The following is a 15,764-nucleotide window of genomic DNA, read 5'->3' on the forward strand; positions in this document are numbered from 1 at the left end:
TTTATTAAATTAATATAAAAAACACTTAAATAATACATTTGAAACATTTTTGCTAAAATAATATAAAAAATAAAATACGAAAATAATATATTTTAAAAATAATATACGAAAATAAAAATACGAATAAAGTGTTAAAATCGGGGTTATTTATTAAAAATATAAAAAAACTTAAATAATACATTTGAAACATTATGTACTGAAATAATATAATGAAATAAAATACGAAAATAATATCTTTTAAAAATAAGATACGAAAATAAAAAATATGAAGAAAGTGCCAAAATCGGGGTTATTTATTAAGTTAATATAAAAACACTTAAATTATACATTTGAAACATTTTTGCTATATAAAAAATAAAATACGAAAATAATATATTTTAAAAATAATATCTGAAAATATTTTACTTATTATCATTTTAAAATAATAATGAAAATATTTGTATTTAAGTTGGACATATTTAATTTTTAATATAGTATAGAAAAAAAATATGTTGTCGAAAAAATTGTTTGCTATTTTTTTGTAAGTTATTCTAATAAATATTTAAAACCTATCAAACATTAAAATTAATAACTGAAATTTATTCTGAAATTGCAGGCATCGCAATGGCTTCATTAATCAATAAGAAACTTCCTCACATATGTGACACAGTTAATAATACGATAATATATTGTTATTTGTTAACCATGGGTTCCATTAAAAAAAGATCTACGTAATTTAAGGAAATAAATTATGTTATTATAACTATTTTTTGTAATTTAACACTGACAGGACTTGTACCGCATATTATGGGGCCGAGTGAATGGTGTAGGATATTTCCCGGATGCACGACTGATGCCATACTTGGAGCTAGCTGGATTCGGGTCAGCAGCATTGACCCGGACGTTCGATTTGCGGTACGATTTAATATTCGCATTGGTCGAGCGTTGGCGACCAGAGACCCACACTTCATTTGCCGTGTTGGGAGTGCACAGTCACTCTGGATGATGTTGCATTACAGTTTGGGCTCCCAATTGACGGGGATGCCGTCACGGGCGTAAGTGCGATAGCTGAGCCAGCTGCACTTTGTTATAGCCTACTAGGAGCCTCTCCCAGCGATGCTGAGTCTACTTTTTCGGAGTTGAAATTTACATGGCTAAAAGTCAATTTTCAGCATTTATCAGATAATGCCACCGAAGAAGAGTTGGTGCATGCAGCTCGAGCGTACATTATGCATATCATAGGGGGTGTACTGATGCCCAATTCGAACAACAACAAGGTTCATCTCCAGTATTTACCTCTTTTAGCTGATTTGCATAGTGTTTGCTCCTATAGTTGGGGTTCCGCAGTTCTGGCTATGTTGTATTGTGAGCTTTGTCCGACGACAAAGCCTGATGCTGTAGACATGGGTGGATGCCTTATATTGTTGCAATCATGGGCTCTTTATCAGATGCCATTCTTGGCATCAGTTAGTCACCAACCATACGTATATCCGCTAGTTAACAGGTGATAAAATTTAACTTGTTATTAATTGACAATTTCTTTATAATGATACTATTCTAACGATACTATATTTACTTGAAAATTGTTTTCGTAGTTGGAGTATTTATCCGGGTATTGGGAGGTCGTACACTGTCCCGATATATCATTTGATGATTGAACAACATACCGGGGAAGAGGTAAGCTATTCAAATATTCGTGACATGTAATTGCTTTGTACATCTTACTCCAACCGTGTTAAATTTTAATCATGGTATTAATCGTGCAGTTTATATGGATGTCATACCGTAGACCAGAAATTGCGGCTATTATACCCTCGTCTGCCTACGTTGATTCTCATTTGTGGTGCACTAATGCACCAATTATCAGTTTCAATGTAGTCGAGTGGTACCATAGGGATCGAGTACTACGACAGTTTGGTTGCATCCAGTACACCTCGGATCCGCCAACGCAGGTGGGGGAGGAGGTTCACGGCAAGAACAAGAGAGGGAGACATGGACAGCATTGAGGGGTTATGCACCGGAGATATATTGTGGTGTGAGAGAATCGGATGGCTCGAAGACCTCAGATGGATATGTCTTCCGATTTGCGACCATCGATAGAGTACATACAATGGTACTTTAGTATGGGGAAGCCATATTTACTTGATGGGCAGTCGACTATAGTCCCCCTGCACGTGCAACGATCTGGGGCATACGAGCCAGTGGTCAACATAGAGCCCGATCCACAGCCAAATCCTGAGCCTGAACCAGAGCCGGAGCCCGAGGTACAGCCGGAGGCCGAGTCCAAGCAATCGCATTCACATTCGACTGATACTTCTTATCATCCGGATTTGGCGGGCAATGACTATTTCCCGGGCTCGTCATCGCATTCACATTCAGCTGATACTTCTTATCATCCAGATTTTCCGAGCAATAACTATTTCCCGGGCTCGTCAGGGGGCAGATACCATTACGGGTTTGATATGTTTGGGTCGTACCCACCACAGCACAGCACTTCTCCCGGCCCATATCCACCGCATTATAGCACTACCCCCGGCCCGTATCCACTGCAGTACTATACTCCTACTGGGTTGTATCGACCGCAGCATGGCAGTCCTCCCGGCTCAAGTTCTTCGATGCCATTCGAGCCATATGATTTTTCTTCTATGTATCAACACCCTCACCTGCAACTAAAGTGGATGTTGGTCGTCACAATCACCCACGACGTGAACGTCGACCTCCGCAAAAATATACCCCTAGGACCACACCATCGAACCATCAATTTTAGAGGTTTCTTGGGTTTTGATATTAAAAAGTTTGTATTTTTTTTTGTATATATTTAATTAGATTAATAGGAACTTTGAAAAGTGGAACAATATTTGACTATAACGTAAATTAGATTAATTTGGCCATTTTTGAACGTTAAAACACAAAAACTTGTAACAAACTTAGTCTTGTAATATAAATTGGAACAAACTTTAAATACATTACAACATTAACCTAATTAGAACATTAATTAAATTGGAACATACTGTTACATGGACATATGAAATAGATGATACATATGTAGTTATATATACAAGTTGAGTAAATGTAAACTCAACCATTACCTTGTTTGTATATGTGACTAATTCGTTGATTGAGTGTAGGTAATTGGTAAAAATTACCTTGATCGATGGAATGTTTGGTTATGTGTGCTTCATGAGAATTGAATGATGATTATATTAAGTTTTATTGTGTAATTGAGTATGGGATCCATGAAATGGTGAGTTCATGATTAGTTGAAAATGATATTATGATAAATATCATTATATTGTACAAAAACAGTTTGGACAGAGAGTGATGAGTCGACTTTGAAAATTCAATAAAAATTGTAGAAATTGAATTAAAGGCTGGATAAAATATGGAATTAAATCTTAGTGAGTCTAGTTTCACATATAAGAAACGGTGTAAGTAAAAGAATTTCATATTATGAGATATTTGAATTCTTGTGAGACAAAGCCACAATGATTCCAGAATCCCCTGTTCTGATTTCAGAAAATTATTAAAAATTTTACAAAAATATTTATGAGTTATAATTTATATGCTTAGAATACCTAGTGAGTCTATTTTCAATAGAAATAGACGAGTACATTATCCAAATCTTGTACTGTAATATAATTTATTTTTAGTGAATAAGGGTCGGAGCTATGGAACAGCAAAACAGGGGTAACTTTAAAGAATAAACTGTACTAATTGGCTGGATCAAAAATTCTGAAAATTTTATGGTAAGAAGATATGTGAGCTTAGTTTCTAGAGAAATTAGTGGATCTTAATTTGGAGTTTCTTAGCTCTAAATATAAATAAATTTGTAATTGTGACTCGAGAAAACAACTTGACTGGATTTTGAACAAATAGAGGAATATTTGCAATATAATTTTCTTCATATAAAATAAATAAATTACAACATAAGCTCAATTCCTACCTGATCGTGATGATTGTCTGACATGATAGTTTCACTGCGGGCATTTACTCCGATTATGACCAGCCAACCTGCATAATCCACAATGCGTACCGTCGGATTTCTCCCTAATGTCCATTTCATTACGGATTCTGGTTGATTGCGGACGACTTCTCGGATTCCTGCGTAGCCCTCTGTCTGGGACAAGTTCGAAAGTCGTTGGAGGCATTTCCCATGCAGACAGGTCGGGTAGGACAGGGAACTCATTTTTCCATACACGTAACGTGCGATTGAGTATGTACACATCATCGACAAATTGTTCAACATTAAGGTTCACTTTTGTACACGCTGCCACAACATGTGCACACGGATAATGAAGTGTTTGGAATCTCCTGCAATCGCATTGTCTATTCCAGAGATCAACTCCATAGGACCTAGGTGGTATACCGGGTCGACGACCAATGGTCTCCGTAACTCGAAACGTTTCAATGCGTCATGAATATATTTCTACATTCATCAACGTCGCCATCCGATGGTTTGCAACCATTGCATCCCTAACATCTTCCACAAACACGTGTCCTGCCTCAATCTGGTTAACTTGTTGTTGACCTATTCTTGGCATCAATGTAGCCAACCTGTAGAATGTAGCCGGAAAAACTGTTGAAATCGGAAGATGTCGTGTTTTCAACAATACAGCGTTGACCCCATCCACTAAGTTTATGGTCATTTGACCATAACGAAAGCCCTCGTCAAAACTTTGAAACCATTGCCACGGCTCCATAGTACCCAACCACTGTCGGAAAGATGTATTCGTTTGACCTTCCATGTCACTCTCAAGTCGAGTTATTCTTTGGCAAAAAATGTATGGCTCTATCTCGTACGCTGTATATGTATTAAGAAAAGATAAGTTACAGTATTACCCTAAAAACTTATATTGAAAAGATAAGGCAATCATTTACCCATTTTCACAAATTGTCTCTTCCAGTCTGCATTCTTATAATCTCTAATGAAGTTAGCTGCGATGTGACGGATGTAGTAAACGAATCTCCATGGTACACCGGAACGTTTAATGGCTACAATTAATCCTTTCCCTCTATCAGAGATAATGCAAATATTATCGTTGCTAATAACATACCTCCGCAGGTTGGTAAGGAAGAATTCCCATGATTCCATGTTCTCCTTATCTACAGTGGCAAATGCTATTGGGAGCACGTTCCTGTTGCTGTCTTGAGCAACCGCAAGAAGTAAGATCTGTGTATATTTTCCATATAGCCAGGTCCCATCCACTTGCACAAATGGCTTGCAGTGGGGAAATGCGCGCACATATGGATCAAACGTCCAAAACATCTGATGGAAAATTCTTTTTTCCGGCTGTAGTTGGTCATCCGGGCCATAATAAGGTTGTGTCTGTAACTCAATAACGGTCCTCGGTATATACTCCCGCATAGCTGCTATCCATCCCTGTAACTCGTTATACGACGCATCAAAATCCCCATACAATTGTTCCATTACTATCTGTTTTGCTATCCATGCCTTTCGATATGACACTCGATACTGAAATCGTGCCTGCATTTCGGCAATCAGTACCGAAACTTTAATGGTCGGCATGTTCTTCACCATTAGCATGATACACGTACAGATAGTTTAGAATCAAGTTTTCGATGATCTTCTGTCATACGTGTTGATGTGCATGTGTGAGGCCCAACAAATTTGCGTATCTCCCACATCTGTAAATTTTGAATAAATGTAGCTCGTACCCGCCAATTGTAGCCTTCCGCCGACTTCCAACACTCCCTAATATATAATGTCAGTTTAGACACTGCAACTTTATAATCTACTGATATATTCATGCTATACCGCTTAATAGCAAATACGCACTCTTCTTTACTTTCGAATCTCTGGCCGACGAATAACTCCTTAGGATCAGAATTTACGGCCAGTCAGTGAGCAGGAAGTGTTTCAGGGTACTCTGGGAACTCGGCTACATGCACCGCGTCGGGGTCTATGAGCGACATGTGTGGCCCAGGATTATTGTAAATCACAAAACGTCACATTTGGTTCTCGACCGAAGATGCCTTAATGTTTCCATCGTCATTCACGTCTTCATCATCAATATCATTGGGGACATCATCCACATCGGGATCACTATCACTATCGACCTCTTGATAACAAGGATCACTACTATCGTAACCATCATCACCAACCACATCCATATCGGGTGTAACATTAATATCGATATCGATCCCACGTATAGTCGATTCACTATCAATGTACGATATTGGAGCCACTATGCATGGTTCTTGAGCTCTATGTTCTTCACCATATGCAGTGAGATCTTCATTTTTCTCCATACAGGCTAACTCAGTAAATAAATAAATCGGTGCATTTTTGTCACTCCCATTCCCACAGTAAAGAGCGATCATTGTCTCCACGTCCTCGTCGTCTACAAGTTCCATTTCAGTAAATTTGATGGGATTTGTTGAAACTGGAAACTTGTAGAAAATTTTCGAGATCTTTCTCCCACAATGTCTAATAATTTTTGCGTTAATTCTTCCCTTCATATCATCCAACGAGACATTTCTATTAAATCTCATTGCTATTTATTGCCGACATTCAAATATGCATCCAACAGTTGTTTTCAAGATAATTCTATCGAAATAAACGCATACTAAAAACTGATTATCCATCTTCAATGCTCAATCATTAAAAATAAACAAACTTTCTCAAAATAATTTGAACACTAAATAAACTAATTAAATAAAAAATTAATTAATCAATATGTAATTTTTTTCATTCATAAACTCATAGTTTTTCAGTTCTCATTTTATACATAAACAACATTTATCTTTACATTTAACCATTTAAATTCAATTCTATATTTTCTTCCATCTCTGACCCTGTATCTTCCTCTAGGAAATACTGTACAATCCAATTTAGATATTCTTGATTCTCTTCATATTCATCTTCTACAATCCAATTTGGCAATTCCTCGAGATCTTCTTCCTCTTCAATTTTTATAATGGGTATTGAAATTAGAAATTCTCTTGGTAATTTCCTAACATCTAATTTATCCATCCATGGTATGTCAATCACATTTTGTTTCCCAGTCAACTTTTGTGAACCTATACTTTGTCTCGTTATTTTCCTTGCTCCATAAGAGATTATAAACTTTACGAAGCATATAACTAGATTCCAATAGGTTTGTGGTACCAATGTCTTTCAAAGTTGGTCTAAAATGATTTGATGTTCTCGTTCTATTAATGTCCCTCTAAGGGTTAAGTATTGAACTTTATTCTTCCTAATCATTTCATGACCTTTCGATAACACTTCTTGCATCTTTTTATTTACTCTGATAACGTGTTGAACAATGTCTTCTTCTGGTTTCATTCTGTAATCTTGCACTTCTTTTATCATCTTATCAACTTTCTCCCTTTGTACAGAAGTTGTTATTTTATCAGGCAATACCAAATATGTTGTCATTTCTAACAATATCTATAACATGCCAAGTAAATTTCATAAATATTATCTAATCAACCTAAAACGGGTTTTTTACCCTAATAATATAAAAAATAAAATAAAATAGCAAAATAGGTTGTTTGAAAGATTAAGTGCCATTTTTATATTATTAGGTTAAAAACCCGCTTAAAACACATATAACAAATAAGTTACATAAAAAATAATACTTTTTTACATAACATAAATAGGCCTTTTCGGGTTTTCTTTTACAAAAATTAATATAAATCAACAATAATAATAACTAACAATAATTAGGGTTTTTTACTAACAATAATAATAAGTGGTTTTACTAACAACAAAAATAATAAAATCAACAATAATAATAACAACAAAACATAATAACAATATAAAATCCATTATTTAAAAAAAGTTATACCTTCTTTTTATTTTCTTTCTTTTTCCTTCTCCTTCTTTTCTTCTCTTCTCCTTTCTTTCCCTTTATTTTCTTCTTTTTGCTGCCGCTTCTTGCCCCCGGAGTTGCTGCTTCTACTTGCTTTTATACTGCTTAGGTGCTGCCTCTGGGACCCACATCACCTTTTTTTTATTTTTTTCGTTTTCATCTTTTTTTTTGATTTCAGCATTTTTTTTACTGTTTATTGTCAGAAATCAAGGTGGTGCCGCTTATCACAGTGGCGTGACCACCCTGAACATACCATTTTGGTAATTACTTTTTATGTTGTATTATTTTGGAATTTTTTTATTTTTTATTTTGTACTTCTTTAGTAAAAAACCAACATAAAAGCCCTCCTTCCTTAGAAAGCATCTCAGCTCTCCCGTTGAGAAACTGTGAAACCACTGCTTGACGAAGTTGAAGCGCTCTAACCAGAGTTAAACCAGGCCAAGCTCTACCAGAAAACGTTGGCCCAAGTGTCTCTCAGAAAAATCTCATCTTCAATCTGGTGGATCCACCCAGCAACGGTCTGCTTCCACCGCCACCACCGCAGCTACCGAGACCTCCGCCACCTAGAAGATACTATTCTCCATCTTTAATCCTTCTTTGGCTATTTCATGGGCCACTTTGTTACATTCCCTATTTGCATGCAAGAATTTGATATCTATAAAAGAACTGGCAAGAGATTGAATGTCATCTATAAAGGCGCTGATTCTTAATTTGTCTTGTGTTTCTGTCATGACTTTTGAAATCACCGTGCGACCATCACCCTCCACCCTGAGAAACCCCATGGTTTTTATATATATATGTGATATTAAAATTCAGGCTTTTTTACACAGATAATATAAAAAAAACAAATAATTACCAAAATAGGATAGTTAAAAAACTAATTAGGAAAATAAGTAAAACGAACATCACAAAAGGCATCACCCTACTTTTTTCCTCTAATCATGCCGTCATCATTAGTTTAATAAAAACAATTTTAGTACTATCATTATGTTAACTGGCATTATTATGTATATTTTGGAAAAGATTTGTATTTCCTTAGGTATATCGGGGTAAAAAAATATTTTTTAATAGTGTCATCGTTGTTTTTAATGGTATCAATAAGATTTTTTAATATTTTATTTTACTTTGAAAAAGAAATTGAAAAAAAAACTAAATTTTAAAAAAGTATAGTGACATGTGATTTTTCGACCACGTAGCTAAGTGACATCAAATTGCCAGCCTACACAAATATGAGCGAACAATCACATGTCTTTTTTTTTTTTTTAATTTTCAAGACTTTTTTTAGTTTAAAAAAATAATATTTTTAATCGATGTTGTCGACATGTCAGGAGGCACCATTAGGTGTTATATATACCTCAAACCTTGCCAAAAACCTGTTATTTGTATATTTTATTTTGTTAAAGCTTTTTTTTAACAGTTTCAAAAAAGAAAATGACACGTTACATGACCAGAAAATCACGGGTATAAAACAGTATTGTTCTAGCTCGTATCTTGTGTATGTATTTCGTTAAGACATGTTACGTTTCGTTACACAGTTTGTAAATATATTCAAAAAAATGAAACTATGAATTATTCATGTTCACGACTTGTTTGCATCAATCCACATTCTTGAAATCCTTTTTGAAGTTTATCGTGGCGGATGCAGTAGATGGATCTTCATGAAACATTGGAACGACTAATCGCAACAACTTTTTCCTTTTATCTATAAAAAATGATGAAAATGTTGTATTGTCTAACAACATACCTCCATAAGTTCATTAGGAAAAATTATCACGATTCTATTTTTTCAACTCCACAATGGTGAATGCTATTAGTAGCACATTTTGATTTTTTTCTTGTGCAACCGTAATAAGAAGGATCTGTGTATATTTCCTGTACAGCTAAGTCTCATCAAGTGACTTCCAATGGGGAAATTCCCGAATGCATGGATCAAATGTCAAACATTTGGTGGAAAATTTTTCTCCATGATTGTGGTTCGTCATTCGGGCCGTAGGAAGGTAACATTTGCAAGTCAACAACAATCCTTGACACGTATTCATACATAACAAGTATCCATCCTTGAAATTCGTTATACAACACATTCTAATTTTCGTACAATTGCTCTATGGTCATTTGTTTAGTCAATTATGCATTTTGGTATGACACTTGATATTGGAATACTTATTGCATTTCAACAATTAGGACTAATACAGAAATAGTGGACGTGTCTTTAATCAGTGGCATGATGTAATTGTAGATAATTTTCGAATCAAGTTTGCGATAGTTTTGTGTTAAACGTGCAAAAGTGCATGTATGAGGCTTAATATATTTTCGGATCTCCCACAGTTGGAACTTCTAAATAAATGTAACTTATATGCGCCACTTGCACACTTCTGTCGACCTCTAACACTCCCCAACATATATTGTCTGCTTATAGTCAGCGACTTTGTAGTTAACCGGCATTCATGTTATATCATTTGATAGCAAATTTGTAATCATCCTTGTTCGCGAATTGTTGGCCCAAAAACAATTCGTCTGATTTGGGATATTTTGCCAACCGATGAGCAAGTATTATATTGAAACACTTGGATGCATGCGCCGCATCAGAATCAACGTTCAACATGTGGACCGCAAGGTCATTGCGTATGATAATGCCACGACTTGAGTTCTCGATCGAAGGTGCGTAAACATTTTCATCATCATCTGTGCCTTCGTCGTCGATATCATCTGGAATCTAATCTAAATCGGGGTCACTAAAATCTTCACACCTATGATCAAGACAACCATTATTATCAAATTTATCTCCACCATTCGCATCAATCTCAATCACAACTGAATGTATCTATAAACAAGCATGGTGTGGATTTTTGGCCTATGTCGATGTCGCTCCACCACCGTATTATTTTGCCCATCCAACATTAAGATTGATGTCAAATTCGGGCACAAACGATCGCTTATCGATAGATGCTCTCAGAACTTCCGTACACGGGTCTTGAACTCTGTATTGTTAACTTAATGGAGTGAAATCTTTAACGAGTTCCACATCTGCTAACTTGGCAAACAACTGAACTGGTTCAGTGTTCACCTTTCTAGTCTGGCTATACAGTGCAACCATTGTTTTCACGTTTTTATTGTTTAAAAGTTTTATCTCGGTAAATTTGATAAGATTTGACGAATTTGAAAATTTGTAGAATAGTCTCGATATCCTCCTCTCACAACGTCGAGCAATTTTTGTATTGATTTTTTCTTTCATATCAGTGACAGACACATTTTTATTAAACCTCATTCCTATCTTCTAATGATATTCAAATATACAACCAACAATTGTTTGTAAAATTATTCCATTGAAATGAATGTATACAAAGAATTAGTTATCCATCTTCGATACTAACTTCAACAAACTGCTAAAAAAAGAAAAAAAACCTTTCTCTTCTCTAAAACTGATAAAAGAAACTTCAACAAAACATAATATACAACTAACAAATTTTTGGTCAGGTTTGAGGTATATATAGTGCTCGATGGTGCCGCCTAACACATCGACGACACCGATTAAAAAATATTATTTTTTAAACTGCAAAAAAAAAGTCTTGAAAATATTATTATTCTCACTATTTATATAAAAAATATTTCAAAGTTTTTAAATTTATTCTTCCACATGAATTTTGCTTAAAGAAAATTTATAATTATATAATTAAAAAACATTCATAAATATCAACGATGCAGCAATTAGGTGCATTATACTCCTAAAGGCAGACATAAGTTCGAACTACGTTATTGAAAAGTACAAGGACAATTATGAATGATTCCAAGAAAATTACGAATGATTCCCAAAAAAAAACTCCTAACTGATTTATTTTATCTAAATTTAAATATATTCTAGTTATTCATCAAATCTTACTTTATTTATTTAAAATTATTAAAAAGATAATTGTCCATGTGACATTTAGACAAAGCTTAGCATTGAGTTTATATATATACATGTAGTGTTCCATTTATGCCGTGTAAGAATAAAGTTGAGTTATATATTTTAATGTTTTAACCGTTAAATTTCATATTCTATTAACATGGATCATACAAGTTAAATTTGATGTAATTTTAAAATTTCTAGCTACTTATTTTATATCGTTCAATAAATATTAATATATATATTTTTAGATCGACATAATAAAGATATCAAATTGACTCGAAATTTTACATACATGACAAATATAATTATATTGATAAAGTTAATTGTTAAATTATTAAAATATTAATTGTACAAAATATATAAAAATATCTAAAATAATTTTAATTTTACATCGGTATAGCAGATTTATATATATATATATACATGTCTATAGAGTTTTGACTAAACGAATCATATTATATGTAAAAACTGGAATTGAATTGATTAAGTCGTATTGATATTATTTTAAAAATATTATATTGATATAAAGACGACTAAATTAGTTGATATTTGAATGACTTTTATTTTCTGTAAACAAATAAATATTTAATTTAAAACTTCTGCATCATATGACATAAATGATGATGAAATGCAGCGTTGCAATTAAAAAATTACTCTAAAACCGATCATTCGCAAATCCTTTCCTTTTTCCATGATATCTAGCAATTTAGCATCTTCCTTCGCCATGGAGAATTCAAAATTTTTTGGCATTCAGAAAGAATTAGAACTCAATGAAGGGTACCAAAAGACATACAAAAAGATGGATGAACTGCTGCCCACTCTCCCTCGAAGTAAAGGCTGGTGGTTAGACCAGCTTCTTCAATACCAAGGCTTCTGTTATCAAATCACGGCATCCGAGGAAGCATGTTGATCGATGACCACTTCAACCCTCGTCCGACGGACATCATCGTTGCAACGTCCCCTAAATGCGGCACCACGTGGCTACGAGCCCTTGTTTTCTCCATTATTAATCGGAATTCTTTTGATTTCAATGACCATCCTTTGAGCAAGGCAAACCCACGAGACTTGGTCCACTTTCTCGAAGCACATATTCGTGGAGATAGGTCAACTGTTTCCATTGATGGACTTCTTTCACCTCGACTTCTCTCAACTCACCTTCCTTACTCTTTGTTCCCGAAATGCATGACGGATGATGCCTCCTCGGCTTGTCGTTTCGTTTACATCTGCCGAGACCCTAAAGATGTTTTAGTCTCGAAGTGGCATTTCGCTAACAAGTTGAGACCCAAAGAATTGCCACCACTTCCACTAGAGGAAGCCTTTGAGTTGTTTTCCAACGGGGTATCGCACTATGGACCGTTTTGGGATCACGTTTTGGGGTATTGGAAAGCTAGTTTGGAGTGGCCAAAGAAGGTGTTGTGCTTGAAGTATGAAGATGTAAAGAAGGAGCCTTCAGGGTGTGTGAGGAAAGTGGCGGAGTACTTGGGGGTACCCTTTTCACCGGAGGAAGAAAAGAAAGGGATTGTGGAAGAAATAGTGAAGTTGTGTAGTTTTGAGAGTTTGAGCAATCAAGATGTGAACAAAAGTGACACCAGAAGTCGGCAAAATCCTATGAGTAATTCTGATTTCTTTAGGAAAGGTGAAGTTGGAGATTGGGTTAACCATTTGTCACCTCAAATGTCTGAGATATTGGATAAGATTACTGAACAAAAGTTTCAAGGTACTGGGTTTAGCTTTCACTGACTTCCCAATGGTTTGATCAAGTTATCCTCCATGCCCATTGTGTCGGTCCTCTAACAATGTAGTGAGTTTTCTTTTTTAGAGCACAATGTATTTTAATTTCTATTTTAATAATATATATTTAAAAATAACATATAATAAATAATGAAACTTTTATTAAATAATAAATTTAAAGTATTTTCAATATAATTGGCATAGATTCAAATATGAATAGATGCGTATTTTTTATTTTGCCAAGAACTGCAATCGACTTGTTTGAAACCCAAACCTGGCCTTGTGATATGCAAGTGCAAGTTCCTATGTCAAAGGCCCTGCAAACTAGTAATTTGGTAAGTCGGAAACCATGAAATTAGGTCTCGAAATACCTGAGTTAATAGACTGAAAACAAACTTGAAGCACCCAATTAATACAAAACTACATATTTGAGTCTATCAGCCTGTACATATGTGATAGAAAGTGAAATTCACCCCATTTTTAAAATCATAGCGAAAAAGAATTGCATATTCAAATGCTTATTTTACTTGTTTAAGTAACCCTATTCCCACCACCATGGCCCTACTTTCAATTCCCACAGCCAGAGGCTTGCCTCTGAAACTTGAACCAAGCAGAGCCACAAACCAAGCAAAGCCACAATTTTACATACAGAAACACCAAGACAGACCACTATTAACATCCATCAACAATCACCATATGAATTCATATGCCAACTACAAAGATAAAGAAAGCTTAAGGTCCAAACCACCTCCACCTTCTCCTCCGCCGTCGTCCTCGGTTCCTTTTTCCGGTTCACGTTGTACTTTGGAACTGGAAGGGCCTGCAACATTCAACCCCAAAGAATTATTCTCAGACCTGGATATGGAACCTTCCATGAAATCCTCTGCTTGGAACGTTGGATTCCACTGTCCGACGCCACCACCACCAACAACAACCGCCTTATCTTCCTGTTTCTTCTTCTGATATTCTTCCTCTTTTGGTCCATTAGGCACCGCCGCGTTTCTTAGACGATCACGCATCTCCCTTGTGCTCCTTATCAAAGCAAAGAACTTCTCCACTTTCTCTTCTTCATCATCATCTTCATCTTCATCGTCTTTTTCCTCTTCATTCCCCATTTTTCTCTTCTTCCTTCCATCCTCCATGTTTCAGTTACTGTGGAAGCTTGGAGTCAGAACATGAACAACCATATACATATACATATACATATATCAAGGGAGGAAAGGAAAGTAAGAGGAAAATGGGGTTTTAATTGACTTACCAGTGAAGATGAAGAAGTAGAAACCGTGTTGGTTGACTGTTGATAGAGTGTGTCATTACAAAGATGTGATAATGATGATATGACTTTTTATGGGAAAAAGTCATTGATGGAGGAGGATCCAGTAGTTTACAAGAATGCCCATGTGATTGTCTGTAAAGAAGGGAGATGAGGAATAAATGAAATGAAGGGTAAAATGGGATGTTGAGGTGAAACTTATGGGTGAAGACGGGTGACAGGAAATAAATGGTTCACGTCAATACCAATATCATCATGTTCCCACCAACTCAAGCTGACGCCATGGTTATGACATATGAAAATACGGCTTTTTGCTGGCGGCTCGGTTCATTAATGGGAATCAATTAGGTCATCAAAGGATGATCTATTGGGCCATTGCTTTATCTAGGGTCGGTAAAACCTCAATATTTCTATAATTTTGAACTCAAATGAAATGGGTTTTTTACCTGTTCTTTTTTTAAAAGCCTCAGTGTCCTTTCTTTTTGGAAAGTAGATGTATCAGTGACGGTATTTCTGTTTGTAAGGAAAGGTATATGGAATTATTATTTTCTCTTTATATTTAGAGGTATTCATAATTTATTACTACTTCATATTTTTTTTACCTAATTAATATTTAAATTTAAAAATTATAGATAACTTATTAATAATGTTAAAATATATTAAAATAGTACTGGTGTGACATTGATAACCAAATACATGGTGACATGTGACAACTTCATATTATAATTTTTATAAATATTTTTAATTTTTTTGTCATCTATCAAAATATAAGGATGTCATATATCATTATGATATTGGCCGTCAGTGCCACATAAGCATATATTAACGGTGTTAGTCAAGTACCTAAAAAGAGTACTAAATTGTCTTACAGTTTCTAAGTTCAAGTACCAATTAAGTCCAAAAAAAGTTTAGATACCAAGTAAGTATAAGTTGTCAAGTTTAGATTAGAGGTGCTCATGGGCCAGGTCGGGTTGGGCCTAACAAAAATTTTAGGCCTGTTTGCTATGCCCGAGCCTGATCCAACCAACAAATGGGCTTAAAATTGTCTAACCCTAACCCG

At 35.1% G+C, this 15,764-nt stretch overlaps 1 protein-coding gene and 1 pseudogene across 1 annotated transcript; one reads left to right on the forward strand and one right to left on the reverse strand.

Annotated features, from left to right (window-relative positions):
- Positions 1-12,349: 12,349 nt before the first annotated feature.
- LOC108463543 (flavonol sulfotransferase-like) lies at positions 12,350-14,206 on the forward strand (annotated as a pseudogene).
- Positions 13,909-14,838, reverse strand: LOC108462992 (uncharacterized). The gene is made up of 2 exons (XM_017762916.2): positions 14,690-14,838; positions 13,909-14,583 (listed from the first exon to the last, which is right to left on the reverse strand). The coding sequence occupies exon 2, from the start codon at positions 14,571-14,573 to the stop codon at positions 14,145-14,147; it is 429 nt and encodes a 142-aa protein (XP_017618405.1). The 5' UTR covers positions 14,574-14,583; positions 14,690-14,838; the 3' UTR covers positions 13,909-14,144.
- Positions 14,839-15,764: the final 926 nt, after the last annotated feature.

This window comes from Gossypium arboreum, chromosome 13 (genome assembly GCF_025698485.1).
Source record: "Gossypium arboreum isolate Shixiya-1 chromosome 13, ASM2569848v2, whole genome shotgun sequence".
Classification (NCBI taxonomy): domain Eukaryota; kingdom Viridiplantae; phylum Streptophyta; class Magnoliopsida; order Malvales; family Malvaceae; genus Gossypium; species Gossypium arboreum.

Bases quoted from the DNA above. Each gene is read 5' to 3' on its own strand.
- LOC108462992 (XM_017762916.2), bottom strand. From the start codon at position 14,573: ATGGAGGATGGAAGGAAGAAGAGAAAAATGGGGAATGAAGAGGAAAAA.